The sequence below is a fragment of the Mobula hypostoma genome, chromosome 8 (assembly GCF_963921235.1).
Source record: "Mobula hypostoma chromosome 8, sMobHyp1.1, whole genome shotgun sequence".
Taxonomy (NCBI): domain Eukaryota; kingdom Metazoa; phylum Chordata; class Chondrichthyes; order Myliobatiformes; family Myliobatidae; genus Mobula; species Mobula hypostoma.
Window position 1 is genome coordinate 69,435,798 of NC_086104.1, and position 18,849 is coordinate 69,454,646.

General features: G+C 39.0%; 2 protein-coding genes across 5 annotated transcripts in view; one reads left to right on the plus strand and one right to left on the minus strand.

The window, feature by feature from the left end:
* ugp2b (UDP-glucose pyrophosphorylase 2b) overlaps positions 1-3,021 on the plus strand; it is a 55,840-nt gene extending 52,819 nt beyond the window's left edge. For both annotated transcript variants that reach the window (XM_063056095.1, XM_063056094.1), the window contains exons 9-10: positions 700-804; positions 1,914-3,021. In XM_063056095.1, the coding sequence (XP_062912165.1) occupies positions 700-804; positions 1,914-2,021 (213 nt within the window). In that variant the 3' untranslated portion in view covers positions 2,022-3,021. The remainder of the gene's footprint in view (positions 1-699; positions 805-1,913) is intronic.
* A 223-nt stretch (positions 3,022-3,244) lies between these two features.
* The window catches only part of vps54 (VPS54 subunit of GARP complex), a 90,527-nt gene continuing 74,922 nt past the window's right edge, over positions 3,245-18,849 (minus strand). For all 3 annotated transcript variants that reach the window (XM_063056092.1, XM_063056090.1, XM_063056091.1), the window contains 3 exons: positions 10,975-11,082; positions 5,624-5,718; positions 3,245-4,809 (listed from right to left, as the gene is read on the minus strand). In XM_063056092.1, coding sequence (XP_062912162.1) covers positions 4,704-4,809; positions 5,624-5,718; positions 10,975-11,082 — 309 coding nt within the window. In that variant the 3' untranslated portion in view covers positions 3,245-4,703. The remainder of the gene's footprint in view (positions 4,810-5,623; positions 5,719-10,974; positions 11,083-18,849) is intronic.

An 18,849-nucleotide genomic window follows, 5' to 3' on the forward strand; every position in this document is an offset into this window, starting at 1 on the left:
GGTCAGAGAACAACAGAATTAGAGAATGAGTCGAAAGAAATTAACAACAAATCAGAGGAGGAAAAAATGAATGTAATGGGACTGAAAATCAAAATTGAACCTGATTATTTGTTTTGTAAGAATTGTCAGTGACAACAGTTACCGTCTTTCAAAATTCCATAGATTATTAAAAATGGAATCAAATCTACCAGGTGGTAGCTGGTCACTTAAACAATAGAATTAAATGTTGATATGGGATTATTAAATAATTTGTGCTTAACGAATAAGCTTTCTGATGTTATAGACAGCATAGCTAAAACATGAATAGCTGCAGACTACCTCACATTATCAAATTATATAGAATATGTTGGCTGCATTTCTCATGTCTATCTTCATTTAACAATGAGGAAGGAAAGTTAATATTGATACTTAAAAACCCAAGATCCTGTTTTGTTTGAAGTCAAAATTTATGCTTCTCATCTAACAAAGCATTGTTTAAAGATGTGAAATGACAGCAGCAGCTAACGTGGTTGTGATCCAACTTCAGAGAAGATGAAACATTATTTTATATCTAAAATTGAATTAATAGTAGGCTTGTTAGGTGTAGAGTACAGCAAGTGGATGTAACATTTTACTAGCTTTTAAAACAGTGGCCAAATGGAGAAGTAAGTACTAAAATACAAAACTTTAAATTGATGGAAATTTATTTTTTCTTATTAGGTACAAGATTACTTGACCAGGTTGGAGAGTATACCAGATATAATTGAATTGGATCATCTTACTGTTTCAGGAGATGTTACTTTTGGAAAGCATGTTGTATTAAAGGTTAGTGAAAATCATGTTATTTAGTGTGCATAGTAAAGTGTTTGTTTTTTCCTAAATTGCAATTCTCTATTGCCCAATTTTCACATGACTACTGACTGTATTTTTAAAAATGTTGCCCATGTTGAAATGAAAACTGAACATTTAGTTACAGCCAAACTGAACCTTTTCCCTTGCCAACTTGAGTTTCTGAAAATGCTCCAATTTGACCATGAATGAGTTCTTTGATGGTTCTAAAATATTTCAATTAAATTCTTGTAGGAAAAGATGTAAGTACTTGCCAAGTGTATCGGCATAAAACAGTGGTTTGTACACTGCTGGTATCAAGTCAGAATCTTGTCTAAGCTAATTAGTAAATCACACCCATTATTGAAAATCTGTCAGGGTTTTTTAATTTCAAATATCATTTTCAAGTTCATTTAGCAATCATGTAAAGATGTTTTTTATATTTACTCTTTTACAACCACAGACATTATAAAATGCTTTAACAGTTTGAAGAAATCCATACTACCACTTCAAGTGTTTTTTTAAACAAAGGCAATGAAATAGTAAACCAGTAATCAGTAGTATTAGCTGGAACAGTAGGAGAGGACTCTTGCAATGTGATTTAATACAACAGGATGTTTTAGATCCATCTGAGGGTAAATGGGCCTTAATTTATATCATGTAAATGCATTCTTTCTGCTCCATGCACAAATAAAAGTTAAGAACATGGAATGCCTTGCATTGAATTATTCCCACCGTTTAATCCACATCTGAATGCTGTGCTGGTAGGCTAACTGGCTACTACAATTTATCCCTCAGCGTTGTTAATGACAGAAAATCAGAGGAGTTGATGGATGTGTAAGAGCATAAATTGCAGGGGTACAATGAAAAGGAGAATGGGACTGATGGGTTGCTCCCTTGGAACCAGCTTGCACTCAATGGATAATGACCTCATTGTTACAAGACATGCCCATATTTCCACTACAGTAGTTCATTAAACTTCTATATCAGCAATTGGTATTCAGTAAATTGTTAAATGTTTCAGTTTTATGTAATTAAAATGCATTTTTTAAAAATACCTGTCATCACAAGCCTCAGCCTGAACAGGAAATTATTTCTCTTTTTAGGGAACAGTCATCATTATTGCAAATCATGGAGACAGGATTGACATACCTCCAGGTGCCATATTGGAAAATAAGATTGTTTCAGGCAATTTGAGAATCTTGGATCATTAGAAAGATGACCCTGAACAGCTGAAATAAACTACTTAAATTGTTTCACATGATTAGTCACACAAAAATGCCAATCAGAGTTATGTGCAGCTGGTGAGTGTCTTAATAGCTTTGAGTGTGAAAATGTTGTTCTTCTGGGCAGCTCTTTACAAAATTGCTTGCCATTTTAAAACTGTACCTGTTACAGTCTTTTATTTTAAATTGTATTAACAGCAGCTTGGTAGCACTTGTATACAAGTATCAAAATGTGACCTTAATTTTCCCATTAAAACCAACTTTTTAAAAAAAGTAGTAAGTCCACTAACTATAGTGGAGCCAAATTACAGTTTTCCATACAGAGCTTGTATTTACTTTACATTGTTAGTAAAATGTAATAAAGTGCACTTTGAAAGTTGTTTATTGTTGTGCGCAGTTTTGGAGTAGTAAATAGATTTCTCTTCCTTACCCCCACACATCCTAGCAAAGTGCAGGCAAAATAACCAGAGGAGCACCATTCTTCCCACATGCTTGGGGTGAAAGGGAGAAATTTAGAAAGGTTTTAGATTACCACAGTGAAATTATACTTGCTCTCAGTTCTTAAAGGAACGACTGCAGAATCGAAAGCTGCAATTAATGGAGAATCAAAATGTTCCCATAATTAAGTTATTAGAGGTTTAATTTTAAAATAAAGTTTCACTGGATGGAATGTAAAACAGCCATGTTTTAGGGATTATTTCAGAGGAGGAAGAGGAGCATATATTCCACTTAAGCATGAATAAGCACCTATAAAGAAAAACACCTTATCCTCTGAACACAACTTCAAATGTCCCATCATTGAAAAGTTCCTACAATCAATGGACTCACTTTCAAGGACTGTACATCTCATATTATCGATATTTATTATTTCATAGTTTGTTGTCTTTTACACTCTGGTAGAATGCCCGAGTTGGTCAGACTTTCATTGGTTTCTGTTGTAGTTACTACTGCTTAGATTTGTTGAAAATGCATCTCATGGTTGTATATGGTGACATATCTACTTTAATAATAAAATTTACTTTGTGGAACTTACAACACACAAGATGCTGTTGCTGCAGTTTTGAACTTCTGCATTTTCTTATCTATTTAATGCAGGATAAACACAAACCAGAGCCCAAGTCTACAGCTGCTCAAGGCTTCAATCTTCTTGGCAGTAAAGTATAAAATTAGTGTGTTAAAGTGACCTGTTTATAGCAGCACAGTGTCAGTGAGTTTATAAACAAGATAATTAAAGGTTTTCAAAAAAAACTTATCCATAGCTGAAAAATGAGCCAAGTTGCTTAATTGAACAGAAGGAAGTCCACCTGTAAAGGTAAATGCAAAGAGATTACACCAGATGTTTAAGCGGACTTGGAATTATTTTACTGGCTCTTGGGGTGGATTGCAAAGAACTGTTAATATTTGGGTGGCAAGCAACCTTCAGCTCTAGCAAATTAAGTGCTGTTCAAACAATCTCCAATTGGATCACCAGAAGTATAAACTGTAAATAATAAACAATCTTACTTTTATTTTTAAATTTTATTTTAATATTTCAATTAAAAACACAAGGATTGGAGAGAGATTACTATTAGATATTATCAATCCTCAGCAAGCTCAGTTTTAAATTAATTATAATAGCAGCACAGAAGGGAGACAAGTTGGTGTTCAGTGCCACCAGTGTGGAATTAGGCACAATAAATACGGACTTCACTCCTGGCAGCACAAACTAATTTTTTTGCACTGCATGAGAAATAAACTTAGGCACTTGACTGGATTGTGGACAGCCACCATTAACTCTGTTTATGGATGGCACAAAGTTCCACAAGATGATGAAAAATAACCACTTCATTTACAAGAACAGATTGAAAATAAACTAACCAGCTAATGTTTTCCTTGAAACCCAGTGAGGCATTTTAAGCACCAAAGAACTTTCCTAAACATTTATTTCAGGAATGAAACTGGAATCTGCCAAATGCAAAACAAAGTTGTTAAGCTGCTGCATCTAAAAAAAAGCTCTTTTACAAATATATTGTTGCTGTCTTCTATTGTTTACCAAAGATGCACTGAGGATATACAACTGAAAATAACCCCAAAACACTTGAAACTTTTAAAGCTTTGCTTAAACAACACCTGGGCTATGAGAAAATTGTACATCTTATATGCAACCACCACTCCAAAAGATTATTTAAAATTCATCATAGAAAGGTCTGTAAAAAAATAAAGTTCCTAGATTATTAATAGTCTCCCACACCATGGATAAACAAAACCATTTTTGAATTATTAATGTAACATGAATTTACAACCTTTTAAAAGCTATTTATAAACTGTATTGTCATTAACTTTTTTTTAAAATAGTGTTATGATTGCACAAGTTTTAACATACAAATAATCAGATGCAAAGCATCATTTAGTGCTACATACAGTCTTCCAGGAAAGCCAGAGCTCACATACAGTACTGCTTTTGGTCCACAGACATTAGAACCTACTTTGAAAATGAAGAACCTACTTTAAAAAAATGAAGAACACTCAGCTGAGCAGCTGCCCACAGAAGAACATTTTCTGCAAATCACGCCCCAATTTGGTCTAAGAGGTGCTTCTCCAGTGGAGCACAGTCATTTGATTTTTGGGACAGTGAAGGTTGAGGATCATCGAAATTAAATCGCAGCATGCAAAGAGGTGTTCTTCAGAATGTCACCTTTTCTGCTCCCATATTTCTGTCACGTTAATGTCCAAACTCTCAAGGCCTTTTAGTGCTTGAATGTTTCCAGTGTAGAAAGCTAGATCTGATGTAACAAGCCTGCAGATAAAATAGATTGTCCAATTAGTCTCAGCCATAATTTCTCCATGTATGAGTATGCATGATTTGATGCAGCTATGTCAACTTCCCACCATCTCTCTGTGCCACTCAACCATTTTTTTTAATAGTTTGTAACATAATGCCTTGCTCATTGTGCTGTGAAGTTGCAATGACCACAGACAAAGATAGACAACTTTACCATTTCATTCTGTGGCTAGCATAGTTCAACAAATAACTGAAGTAGTTTTACACAAGTATTCACTATTCAATTGCTAAACCCACTAAGAAAGAGCAGAGGCTGGAGCAAGAGTAACCACTTACTTGAGCTGATATTTTACATGCAATTCAAATAACTTAAGTTGAAGAATTTCAAATGCATATTACAACTGTTGTATTTTTCAGGTGAAAATAAAATGTGCTGTAAATTGCCCTGATTCAAGATAATAATCACGACAATTATACCAATTGCAGTCAAATAAATTCAAAAGCAGCTCTAAACAGTTTTTTTTTCTACAACCATGACACCAATAAGGATGCTTTAAAAATGTTTTTTATTATTTTTAAAACAAATTACTGAAAATCTTACAAAGGTATCCTGACATAAAAATATAAAAGCATTTGCCAGAAAACTGAGTATCTTAAAATGTTACTCACAGGTACTTTCAGCAGTATTATCAAATCAGTCTTAATCATTATTCTTAAAGATCAAAAATTTATAAATGTTGCTGGATTGTGCTGATTCATGGCAGATTTTACATTCAGCAATATGCAAATACATTCAAGGGGAAATATTAATCAAAAAAAATGTACAAACCCATGTAAAGGTCCACCATCATTCACCACGTTTAAGCGGGTAAGTTGCCTCTTCAAATGAACTTTAAAACTTGAATTGATTCTCAAGAACAACATCTAAAGGTTCAAAGAGAAATGCATTCACATTATGATGTTAATTTGTGCTCTTGCCCCTTTTCCTACTTTGCTACCACCTGCTCTCATACACATTTCCTTTCCACAAATACAACATTAAGTTTCCAGAGATTCTGTACAATGGGACCAATTTCTCACAGTAATATTTTAGTACATTTCCAACTGACTTTTTGAGTTCAGAAGAATGGGGGGTGGGGAGAATCTCATTAAAACCTATCAAATACTGAGAGGCCTAGATAATGTGGATATGGGGATGTGGTTTCCTATATGGGGAAGTCTACCACCAGATGGCACAACCTCAGAACGGACGGAATTCCCCCTTTAGAACAATGACGATGAGGAACTTCTTTAGCCAAGGGTGGTGAATCTGTGGAATTCACTTTCACAGCTATGGAGTCCAAGTCATTGGGTATATTTAAAGCGGAGATTGATAGGCTCTTTAATAGTAAGGGTGCCAAAGGTTATGGGGAAAAGGCAGGAGAATAGGACTGAGGGAGATAATAAATCAACAATATTGAATGATGGAGCAGACTCAATAGGCCAAATGGCCTACTACTACCCCTATTTCTAAACACAAAACACTAATTCTTTAATTTTTAAATAAACATTAATTAATGCTTGTAATGAATGGCCATGGAGAGGCAATATCAGATTTTATAGGGGGATTCTGTAATTATTTGGTAGTAAAAATAACAGAACTACTTAATGCATGCATTACTAAATGACAATAAAAGAGGACTGCGCGTCTTCATAATCTAATACATCTGGGGTGCATTATTTGAATGTATTAGTTAACTTCTTGGTGCCTTACCATTTCTACATCATTATTGTACAACTTGATAAGAATGGTGGTCTGGTTCATAAGTTTACATATGACAGAAGAACTGGTGGTGTGGATAGCAAAGATTATCTAAGGGTACACAAGAGTTTCAATACCATGCTGCAAATGTAAAACATTTGCTTTAGAGCAGCATAGAATTGGAGAGCACAGACTTGAGGTTAGAGAGGAGAAATTTAAAGGTGATCTGATGGGGAAGTTTACAGGATTAAAGCAGGCAAATCAGATAATTTTAGACAGGCATAATTTTTTTGGCATGAATATGGTGTGTTGTAAGGGTTCATTTATGTGCTCCACAATGAACTAAGATAAACCACAGCCTTCATTTAAATGGAGTGTACCTATACAATACTCCACCAGTTACCTTTTGCATTTAATTATTGGGTGAAGTGCTAGAACAGAGAAAGCTCAAAGTGACTGCACACAAGTTTTTGAAAAATGGTAAACAAGTAGAGAGACAATATTAGGAACTTGGTTTTGTAATATAGTGCATGTCATATAAAAGCAAAAAAATTACAATTGAAAATGAAAATGTTGGAAACATTACACAGGTCAAGAGAAGCAGAAAAGGGTTCCAGGTCAAAGATCCTTCATCAGAACAGGGAAAATGAAAAAAAAACACACTTCATTTTAAGTTGCTGGGAGGGTTGAATAACAAAAGTGATCTGAAAGCCTACATTAGTGGTCGCCAACCCGTCGATTGCGATCGACCAGTCCATCTTTGAGACTTTCCCAGTAGATCCCGAAAAAAATCAAAAATAAATACACAAATACTGATGTGAGCATTATAAAAATAAGTAATACTAATTAGGATAATGGTAATATAGCAATACTTTCGCTACTGAAAGCTGTTTGTAAAAAGAGATTGTTTCCGGGTTGCAGGGTTTTAGTTCCGTTCTTTCTGCCCAGTGCAGAGCTCCCCCGCCATGCACCGCGTTTTCAGCATAGCTTGTGCTGCGTCAAAGTGACCGATTAGATTAGATAAGAGCAGTGGTCCCCAATCTCTGGGCCGCAGACCGACACATTGCCGCGAAGAACGCAGTGGTAGCCAGAACATAGAAACATAGAAAATAGGTGCAGGAGTAGGCCATTCGGCCCTTCGAGCCTGCACCGCCATTTATTATGATCATGGCTGATCATCCAACTCAGAACCCCGCCCCAGCCTTCCCTCCATACCCCCTGATCCCCGTAGCCACAAGGGCCCTATCTAACTCCCTCTTAAGTATAGCCAATGAACTGGCCTCAACTGTTTCCTGTGGCAGAGAATTCCACAGATTCAGCACTCTCTGTGTGAAGAAGTTTTTCCTAATCTCGGTCCTAAAAGGCTTCCCCTCTATCCTCAAACTGTGGCCCCTCGTTCTGGACTTCCCCAACATCGGGAACAATCTTCCTGCAACTAGCCTGTCCAATCCCTTTAGGATCTTATACGTTTCAATCAGATCCCCCCTCAATCTTCTAAATTCCAACGAGTACAAGCCCAGTTCATCCAGTCTTTCTTCATATGACAGTCCTGCCATCCCAGGAATCAATCTGGTGAACCTTCTTTGTACTCCCTCTAAGGCAAGGATGTTTTTCCTCAGATTAGGGGACCAAAACTGCACACAATACTCCAGGTGTGGTCTCACCAAGGCCTTGTACAACTGCAGTAGTACCTCCCTGCTCCTGTACTCGAATCCTCTCGCTATAAATGCCAGCAAAAAATAAACAAGCTAATTAATTAGGTGCTGCCGGGCACGTAAATGTTCAGAGGTGATTACTGATTGCGTCCTCTCTGATCTGGGCCAACATTTACGTGCCGGGCGGCACCTAATTAATTAGCTTGTTTATTTCGGCTTTTTTCTTAAAGATGTGTTGGGTGTGTCCTGGCTACCGCTGCATTCTTCAAGGCAATGTATCGGTCTGCGGCCCGGAGGTTGGGGACCACTGGATAAGAGTACAGACTGTCGCAAACATCAGTATACAGCAGTCGCTCGTGATATCGTGATATCCTGATAGCATGGCGGAGGCTCCACGAAAGAAGGCAAAAACGTACAAATTCCATCCAGAATGGGAAAAGGAATTTCTATTTACCTTGGTGAAACATAGAAACATAGAAAATAGGTGCAGGAGCTCTTAAATATAGCCAATGAACTGGCCTCAACTGTTTCCTGTGGCAGAGAATTCCACAGATTCACCACTCTCTGTGTGAAGAAGTTTTTCCTAATCTCAGTCCTAAAAGGCTTCCCCTTTATCCTCAAACTGTGACCCCTCGTTCTGGACTTCCCCAAAGACAAGTGTGTGTGTATGTTGTGCCACCAAACACAAGCGCTGACTAAAAGAGGGAATCTGGAGTGGCACCACAACACCAACCACCAGAAATTTAAAGACACCTACCCCCCCCCCCACCCCCCAAAGAGCTCAATTCGTGCCAGGAAAGTTGAGCTGAAATCAGGGTTGAAGGCCCAGCAATCGTTTTTCAGAAAACATGCTGCTCAAAGTAAGGCTGCTATTGAAGCATCATTTCAAGTAAGTCATCTTTTGGCTAAACACAAGAAGCCTTTTACAGATGGCGATTTATTCAAGGAAGCAATGGCCATTACTGCAGAGACTGTTTTTAATGACTTTAAAAACAAAAACTACATCACAACCGCAATACATAATATACCGCTTGGCCCTGCAACAGTGACAGGGAGGGTAGAGTCACTATCAGAGGACATGGATCGACAAAAGTGTTAGAGGACTTGTCACTCTGTGAATAGTTTTCACTACATTTCGATGAATCCTGGGAAGTAATGCAAACAGCTCAGTTTGTTGTATTTGTCAGAATGACTTTTAAAGATTTTACAACAAAGGAGGACTTCCTCACTCTTTTGCAATTAAAGGACAGAACGAGAGGTGAGGATATTTACAATGAGTTTAAAAAATGTCTGTGAAAATCACATCCCCATTCATAAACTGATGGCAATGCGCGGTGTATGCGTTGGTTTTATGGCACTAAAAGTTAGTTACTACTTCAGGTCAACTTTCCTATGTGAAATTGCATTTTCACAGCTGAAAATTATTACATCTAAGTACAGGAGCTGTCTTACTGATAGACACCTCACGGCGGTCTCAGACTGGCTGTCTGTAGTTATGAGCCAAATTTCAGGAAACTAGCAGAAAGTATTCAGCCCCAGTCATCACACTGAGAGCAACAGTCAATTTTTATTCATTTATTTTTCATATTGAAATAAAATTAAATAATGAAACTTAGAATTAATGGTGTGAAGTATTGTAATATTCTTAAAGACAGCTATGGCCTGCTTGATATGCTAGTTACAGTGTTTTCTTGTTTGAATTAATTTGAAAGTTTGACAGAAGTATTTTGTGTAATTTAAATACAATTAGCCCAAATAAAAGGCCTCAAATTGGAAGTACAATCTGAGCTGTTTTTTCTCTAAACGATTTAGCAGGTAGATCTTGCCTTTCACTAAGGTCGAGGTAGGGGATCTTGGGCTTAAAAAGGTTGGTGACCACTAGCCTACATGATCCTGATGTAGACTTACAAGGAAAAAAGTTTGGACGTTGGAAGAGGATTCAAAGAAAACTTTCAAAAGGTAAGTGAATATATATTTGAAAAGGCGTTTTACAGAGTATGGGGAACAGCTGGAAAGTGGATGACTCTTTTAAGAGGCAATATGTGTGCAACAGCCGAAATTATCAGCTCTGTCGTGCAGACTCCAAAATTCTGATCAGAGATTACCAAGCTGCTGCTTGTAATGCTAATTTGTCAATCTTCATATCGCTGGAAATACAGACCACGAAACAATCCTTTCTTTAGATACTTTTTTAAAATAATAAATCACAGAGCAAGGACACAGCCAACAAAAAAAAAAAATCAGCATTTATAGTCTACCCCAAAATGAGGTGCCAATTAAAAGTTCAACCACATTGGGGACCTGGACTCAGGTGTAGGCCAGACCAGATAAGAACATAAATATTTTTTCCGATGGCCACGTCACTAAATAATGAACACAGGATGATACAGAGTTGACAGTCAAAACCTTTACCCAGAGTAGAAATAAACATCAGAGGACACGCTTTTAAGGTCAAGGGGGAGGTTGTTTTTTTTAAAAACACACAGAGGTGGACACCTGGAATAGGTTATAAAGAATAGTAGTGGAAGTAGTGGGAATTTAAGAGGCTTTTGGATGAACACGAGTATAAAGGAAATGGAGGGATTTGGATGATACACAGGATGAGGACATTTAGTTCAAGTTGGGTTCAGGATCAGCACAACATCATGAACCAAATGGCCTATCCAGTGCAATATTGTTTATGTTCTTACATTGTATTTCCAGTTAATACTATCCAATATTAATACAAAAGCACATTACTCAATTTGTTATGGACGCATAGATTTAAAAAAATATATTACCAACCTGTGTTTGTTCTGGAGGTAGGAGGTCATATATAGCTTCATGCATTTTAGATGTTTGCTTACAGATGTTTCGGAAACAAGTAGAAGGTACTGGTGCTTTCACTTCATACTGGAAACCAGGTAAAAGCATAAATACTCATTAGTTTAACAGTAACTCACTATTCCTCAACATAGTATGTCCTTGTAGTCAAAGAATTAAGGTAGCTGCATTTTAATGGCTGGGATCTGAAGGACCCAGGATGAAATGATATTGCAAGTTCATCTTGCAATACATATGCTATTGCCCTCTGTTGTAACTATCACATATACTAACATTCCAGTTACTGCATTAACTTACTCATTTCTAATGTGTTGTCTTTATATTAAATGGTTACTTCATCCTTCAATGCCTCACCAATTATCACACAAATCTTCATGTACCAGTTAAAAATTTTCCATTGCATTGCATCACAAATTGCTGCTAAAATACCACTGTTCATTCCTTCCACAGCAATAGAAAATTAAGTGGCAGATATCATGAAATTACAGAATGACAGGAAATCCTCGACAAATGTGTAGCTCTCACAATCCCCAATTAATACACACTTCAGCCACTGTGCACTATCCTCAAAAATCTCTGTTCCAATTGTCCTCATTCTTTAATAGAAGTCTCCTTTTCATCATCCATTTGTAAGTGAATCTTCTCTTTGCTGTCTTCACTGATTTCTTATCTTTGCTAATTACTTCAGCCTTCTCTTTCATGTAGGATTACATCAAATCAGAAGTCACTCAGCTTCTAGTCAAGAACAATCAATAAATAAGACTTGCCAACAACACCCACATTGAAAGAACTTTTTTTGTAATTTATTTTTTATTGAATTTCATCATCAAACAAACATTTCCATAAGATGTATTTCAGATACTTTCTAAATAAAAAATGCTTAGTCATTTGTTGATCTCCATCTCATGACATCAAGGATTCTTCCACAGATGCTGCTCTCTGCACATCTTATTACCCATAAGACATAGGAGCAGAATTAGGCCATTCAGCCTACTGAGTCTGCTCTGCTATTCCATCATGGTTGATGCTGGATCCCACTCAAATCATACATCTTCCTTCTCGTCATATCCTTTGATGTCTTGACTGATCAGGAAACGATCAACTTTCGCCCTAAATATACGCATAGACGGCATCCACCGCAGTCTGTAGTAGAACATTCCACAGATTTACTACTCTCTGGCTAAAATAATACCTCTTTAGCTCCATTCTATAGGATCACCCCTCAATTTTGAGGCTGTGCCCTCTAGTTCTGGATACCCTGCCACAGGAAACATTCTCTCCACATCCACCCTGTCACGTTCTTTCAACATTCGGTAGGTTTCAATGAGATCCCCCTTGCGTTCTTCTAAGTTCCAGCAAGTACAGGCCCAAAGCTGCCAAACACTCCTCATATGTTCACCCCTTCATTCCCAAAATCATCCTTGTGAACCTCCTCTCGACTCCCTCCAATGACAACACATCCTTTCCGAGATATAGAGCCCAAAACTGTTGACAATACTCCAAGTGTGGCCTGACTAGTGTCTTATAAAGCCTCAGCATTATCTCCTTGCTTTTATACTCTATTCCCCTTGAAATAAATGCCAACATTGCATTTGTCTTCTTTACCACACTCAGCCTGTACTTTAACCTGATACAAGTTTTGCATGAGGACTCTCAAGTCCCTCTGCACCTCTGATATTTGAACCTTCTCCCCATTTAGATAATAGTCCGTACAATTGTTCCTTTTACCAAAATGCATTATCATACATTTCTCAACACTGTATTCCATCTGCCATTTTTTGCCCATTCATCCATTTTGTCTAAGTCCTGCTGCAATCGTATTGCTTCCTTAGCATTACCTACCCCTCCACCTATCTTTGTATTATCCGCAAACTTTGCCACAGAGCTATCAATTCCATTATCTAAATCATTCACAAAAGAATGTCAAAAGCAGCCGTCCCAATACTGACCCTCGAAGAACACCATTAGTCATCGGCAGCCAACCAGAAAAGGCCCCTTGTACTCCCACTCGCTGCCTCCTGCCTGTCAGCCATTCTGCTATCCATGCCAGTATCTTTCCTGTAATATCATAGGATTTTATCTTGTTAAGCAGTCTCATGTGTGGCACATTATCAAACGCCTACTGAAAATCCAAGTAAATGACATCCACTGCCTCTCCTTTGTCCACCCTGCTTGTTACTTCCTCGAAGAACTCTTAACAGATTTGTCAGGCAAGATTTCCCTTTACAGAAACCATGCTGATTTTGACTTACTTCATCATTCATCTCCAAGTACCTTGAAACCTCATCCTTAATATTAGACTCCAAAACTTTCCCAACCACTGAAGTGAGGCTAACTGGCCTATAACTTCCTTTCTTTTGCCTTCTTCCCTTCTTAAAGAGTGGACTGACATTTGCAATCTTCCAGGTCCAATGGGATCATGCCAGAATCATGTGATTCTTGAAGGATCATGACTAATGCATCCGCTCGCTCTTCAGCAACCTCTCTCAGAACTCTGGGATGTAGTCCATTTGGCCCAGGTGACTTATCCACCTTAAGATCTTTCAGTTTGCCTGGCACTTCTTCCTCTATAATAGCAATGGCACTCATTCCTGCATCCTGACACTCACGGACCTCTGGCACACTGCTTAGTGTCTTCCACAGTGAAGACAGATGCAAAGTACCCATCAAGTTCATCTGCCATTTCTTTGTTCCCTATTACTATCTCACCAACATCATTTTCCAGTGATCTAATACCAACTCTCACCTCCCTTTTACTCTTTATATAACTGAAAAAATACTTTTGGTATCCTGCTTTATATTAATGGCTAGTCAGCCTTGTTTTCCCTTCTTAAGAGATTTTTTTAAGTTGCCTTTTGTTGGATTTTAAAAGCTTTCCAATCATCCAACTTCCCACTCACTTTTGCTACCTTATATGCCCTTTCCTTGGCTTTTTTGTGGTCCTTAACTTCCCTTGTCAGCCACGGTTGCCTACCCCTGCCATATGAGAACTTCTTCCTCTATGGGGCATCTCTATCCTGTGTTTTGTGAACTACTTCCAGAAACTCCAGCCACCTCTGCTTTTCCGTCATCCTTGCCAGTATCCCCCTACAATCCACTTGGACAAGCTCCTCTCTCATGCCTCTGTAATTCACTTTATTCCATTGCAATATTGATACATCTGACATACTTCTCCCTCTCAAACTGCAGTATGAATTCAATCATATTATGATCACTGTCTCCTAAGGGTTCCTTTACGTTAAGCTCCCTAATAAGATCTGAGTTATTACAATACACGCAGTCTAGGATAGCCTTTCCCCAAGTAGGCTCACGCATAAGCCGCTCTAAAAAGTAATCTCGTTGGCATTCAACAAATTCCTTCTCCACCAACCTGATTTGCCCAATCCCCTAGCATATTGAAGCCCCCCCATTACAATTGTGTCATTACCTATATTACATGCCTTTTCTAGCTCCCTTTGCAATCTTAAGCTTGCATCTTGGCTACTATTTGGAGGCCTATATATGATTCCCATAATGTGTTTTTTTAAACCCTTGCAATTTCTTAACTCCACCCACAAAGATACAACATTCTCTGACTCTATGTCACCTCTTTCTAAAGATGTAATTCTATCTCTTACAAACAAAGCCACACCACCCCCTATGCCTCCTGCCTGTCCTTACGATACAAAGTACATCCTTTGATCTTAAGTTCCCAACTATGGCCATCTTTCAGCCACGACTCAGTGATGCCCGCAATGTCATGCCGACCAATCTCTGATTGCACCATGAGTTCATCCACCTTATTCCAAACGCTATGCGCATTTAAATGCTGCACTGTCAGACCTGCATTCTTCACCCTTTTGAATTTTGCCTCTGTGGTACTATTTAACTTTGCTCTGTCTGCATTTGTACCCAGTCATTGGCTTGTCCTTCCTTACAATCATGTTACACCCATCATCTATTAGTAAACCTGCTGGCTCATCCTCAGCTCTATCACACTGGTTCCCATCCCTCTGCCATATTAGTTTAAACCACTCCCAAAAGCTCTAGTAAATATGCCTGCAAGAATATTGGTCCCCCTCAGATTCAAGTGCAACCCGTCCCTTTTGTACAGGACCCACCTGCCCCAGAAGAGGTCCCAATTATTGTGCATCTTTTACACAAAAGTCCAATGGTAAAAATCTCAAAATTATTTCCAGGTATCACATTACGGAGGGAAGGGGTGAGGGGCCAGATAATCTGCGGAACTGAGTTGAAAACAGTCCTTGTGGACTTTACGTGCCCATTGTAAAAAGCGAGAGGGACCTGTTGGGACTTGTCTGTGTAGTGGGAGGCTTAAGCAGAGTGACCACTGTATGGATGGACAGTGTTGGAGTGGACAGGCTCGGGCGAGAACAGGCGCAGGCTAGAACTCAAGTTTGAGAAGTCAGAGGTATAATGACTGTAAGCAAGATGGTAGAATGTTCCTCCTGTGAGATGTGGGATTTCAGGGTATCTAATGGCTCCCCCTGATGATTACGTCTGCAGGAAGTGCACCCAACTTCAGCTCTTGACTGACATGGTCAAGGAGCTGGAGCTGTATGTACTCAGGACCATTTGGAAAGCTGAAAACCTCACAGGTGAGAGTTTCACTGAGGTGGTCACATCCAGAGTGCAGGCTTCAGATAGTAGATGGGTAACCACCAGGAGAAGTAAGGGTAGTAAGCAGTCTTTGCAGGGTTCCCCTGTGGCCAATCCCCTCAGCAATACGTATACACCCTTTTGGATACTGCTGGGTCGGATGAGCTATAAGGGCACAGCAGGAGCAGCCAGGACAGTGATAGTGCGTCTAGTTCTGAGGTTAAGCAGGGAAAGGTAAAGTCAGGCAGAGCAATTGTGATAGGAGACTCAATAGTTAGGGAGATGGACAGTAGATTCTGTGGCCACAAGACAGAAGGCAGGATAACGTGAAACCTCCCAGGTGCCAGGGTTGAGGATGTTTCAGAGGGGGTGCAGAAGATTTTCAAGAGGGAGGGTGAGCAGCCAAAGGTCATGGTGCACATTGGTACCAATGACACAGATAGAAAGGTGGGGGCGTGGTGGTGGAGGTGGAGGGAGAAGTCCTGTGCAGCGAGTATGAAGAGTTGGGGAAAAGGCTGAAGGGCAGGACCTCTAAGGTAGTAATCTCTGGATTACTCCCAGTACCACACGTGAGTCAGGTCAGGAATAGCATGATAGTACAGATGAATGAGTGGCTCATGAAGTGATGAAGGGGGCAGAGTTTCGATTTCTGGATCTTTGGAATCTCTTCTGGGGGAGGTATGAACCCAAGGGGGACCAATATCCTTGCAGGCAGGTTCGCTAGAGCTGTTGGGGATGGTTTAAACTAATTTGGTAGGCAGATATGCACTGGAGTGATCAGGCTGAGGATGGGGCAGTTGATATACAAGTCGATGCAGTGTGTAGTGAGACTGAGGAAGAACAGACAGATGATAGGGCAAAATTGCAGTCAGTAAGATGAGGTGAAGTGTAACATCAGGGCAAAATTCAAAAAAGAGTGATGAATACAGCACTGAAGATGTTATATTTGAATGCACACAGTATATGGAATAAGGTAGATGATCTTGTATCGCAGTTAGAGATTGGGAGGTATGATGTGGTGAACTGTCATGGCTGAAAGAAGATCACAGTTGAGAGCTTCATATCCAAGGATATCCATTGTATCGAAAGGACAGGCAGGTAGACAGAGAGGGTGGGGTGGCTCTGTTGGAAAAACAAAATGAAGTCAAATCCTTGGAAAGAGATGATATATGATTGGAAGATGCCGCATCTTTGTGGGTAGAGTTAAGAAACTGCAAGGGCAAAAAGACCCTGATGGGAGTTATATACAGGCTCTGAACAGTCGCCAGGATGTGGGATACAAATTTCAATGGAAGAAAAAAAAGGCATGTAATCAGGGCAATGTTATGACAGTCATGGGGTATTTCAATATGCAGACAGACAGGGAAAATCTGGTTGGTAATGGATCCCAAGTAAGGAAATTCGTCGAATGTCTAGAAGATGGCTTTTTAGAGCAGCTTGTGGTTGAGCCCACTAACAGAAAGGCAATTCTGAATTGAGTGTTGTGTAATGAATCAGATTTGTTTAAGGAGCTTAAAGTAAAAGAACCCTCAGGAGGCAGTGATCATAATATATCATAACTCATCCTGCAGTTTGGGAGGGAGAAAATAAAGTGAGATGTATCAGTATTACAGTTGAGCAAAGGGAATTACAGAGCCATGACAAAGGAGCTGTCCAAAGTTGATTGGAAGGAGACACTAGCAGAGATGACGGTATATCAGAAATGGCTGGAGCTTCTAGGAGCAATTCAGAACGTGCAGGATTGATAAATCCCAAAGATGAAAAGTATTCTGAAGGGAAAATGAAGCAACTGTGTCCAACAAGGGGAGTCAAAGCGTAAAAGCAAAAGAGATGGCATATAATATAGCAAAAAATAGTGGGAAGTTAATGCGTTGAAAAGCTTTTAAAAAACCAACAGAAGGCAACTAAAAAAGTCACACAGGAGGAAAAAATGGAATACAAAGGGAAGCTATCCAGTAATATCAAAGAGGATACTAATTTTTTGATATATAAAGAGTAAAACAGAGCAAGAGTGATAAATGATACAGGATAGGTAGTAATGGGGAACAAAGAAATAATGGCCAAACATAATTAAGTATTTTGCATCAGTCTTCACTGTGGATGACACTAGCAGTTTGCTAGAAATTAGAGTGGGTTAGGGGCAGAAGTGAGTGTAATTGCTATTACTAAGGAGAAGATGCTTGGGAAGCTGCAAGGTCTGAAATTGGACAAGTCACCTGGATCAGATGGACTACACCCCAATGTTCTGCAAGAGGTAGCTGAAGAGATTGTAGAGGTATTAATAATGATCTTTCATGAATCACGAGATTCTGGAATGATTCCAGAGGACTAGAATTTTGCAAATATCACTCCACTCTTCAAGAGGAGAGAGGCAAAAGAAAGAAAATTAAAGACCAGTTATATTGGACTCCATTGTTAAGGATGAGGATTTGGGGTACTTAGAGACACACATTAAAGTAGACCACAGTCAGCATGGCTTCCTTAAGATAAAATCTTGGCTGACAAATTTATTGGAATTCTTTGAGGAAACAGCAGACAGGATAGACAAGGGAGGATAGACTAGATGCGTACTTGGATTTTCAGAAGGCCTTTAACACATGAGGTTGCTGAACAAGATAAGAGCCCATGGTACTACAGGAAAAGTAACAGCATGGAAAGAAGAATGGCTTACTGGCAGAGGCAAAGAGATAGAATAAAGGGGACAATTATGGTTGGCTGCTGGTGACTTGTGGTGTTGTGTGGGTGTGGGGATGAATATTGGGATTACTCCTTTTCATGTTATATGTCAATGGTTTGGATGACAGAATTCAGGGCTTTGTGGCTAAGACTGCATATGATACAAAGTTAGGTGGAGGAGCAGCTACTGTTGAGGAAGCAGGGTTTCTGCAGAAGGACACATTGGGAGAATGGGTAAAGTAGCAGATGGAATATAATGTAGGGAAGTGTATGGTCATGCACTTTGGTAGAAGAAATAACAATGTGGACTATTTTCTAAACAGGGAGAAAATTTAAAAATCAGAGGTGCAAAGGGACTTTGTGCAGGATTCCCTGAAGGTTAATTTGCAAGTTGAGTCAGTGGTAAGGAAGGCAAATGCAATGTTAGCATTCATTTCAAGAGGACTAAAATATAAGAGCAAGGATGTGATGCTGAGGTTTTACAAGGCATTGATGAGACCACACTTGGAGTCCCATTATCAATGAAAAGATGAGCTGGTATTGGAGAGAATCCAGAGGAGG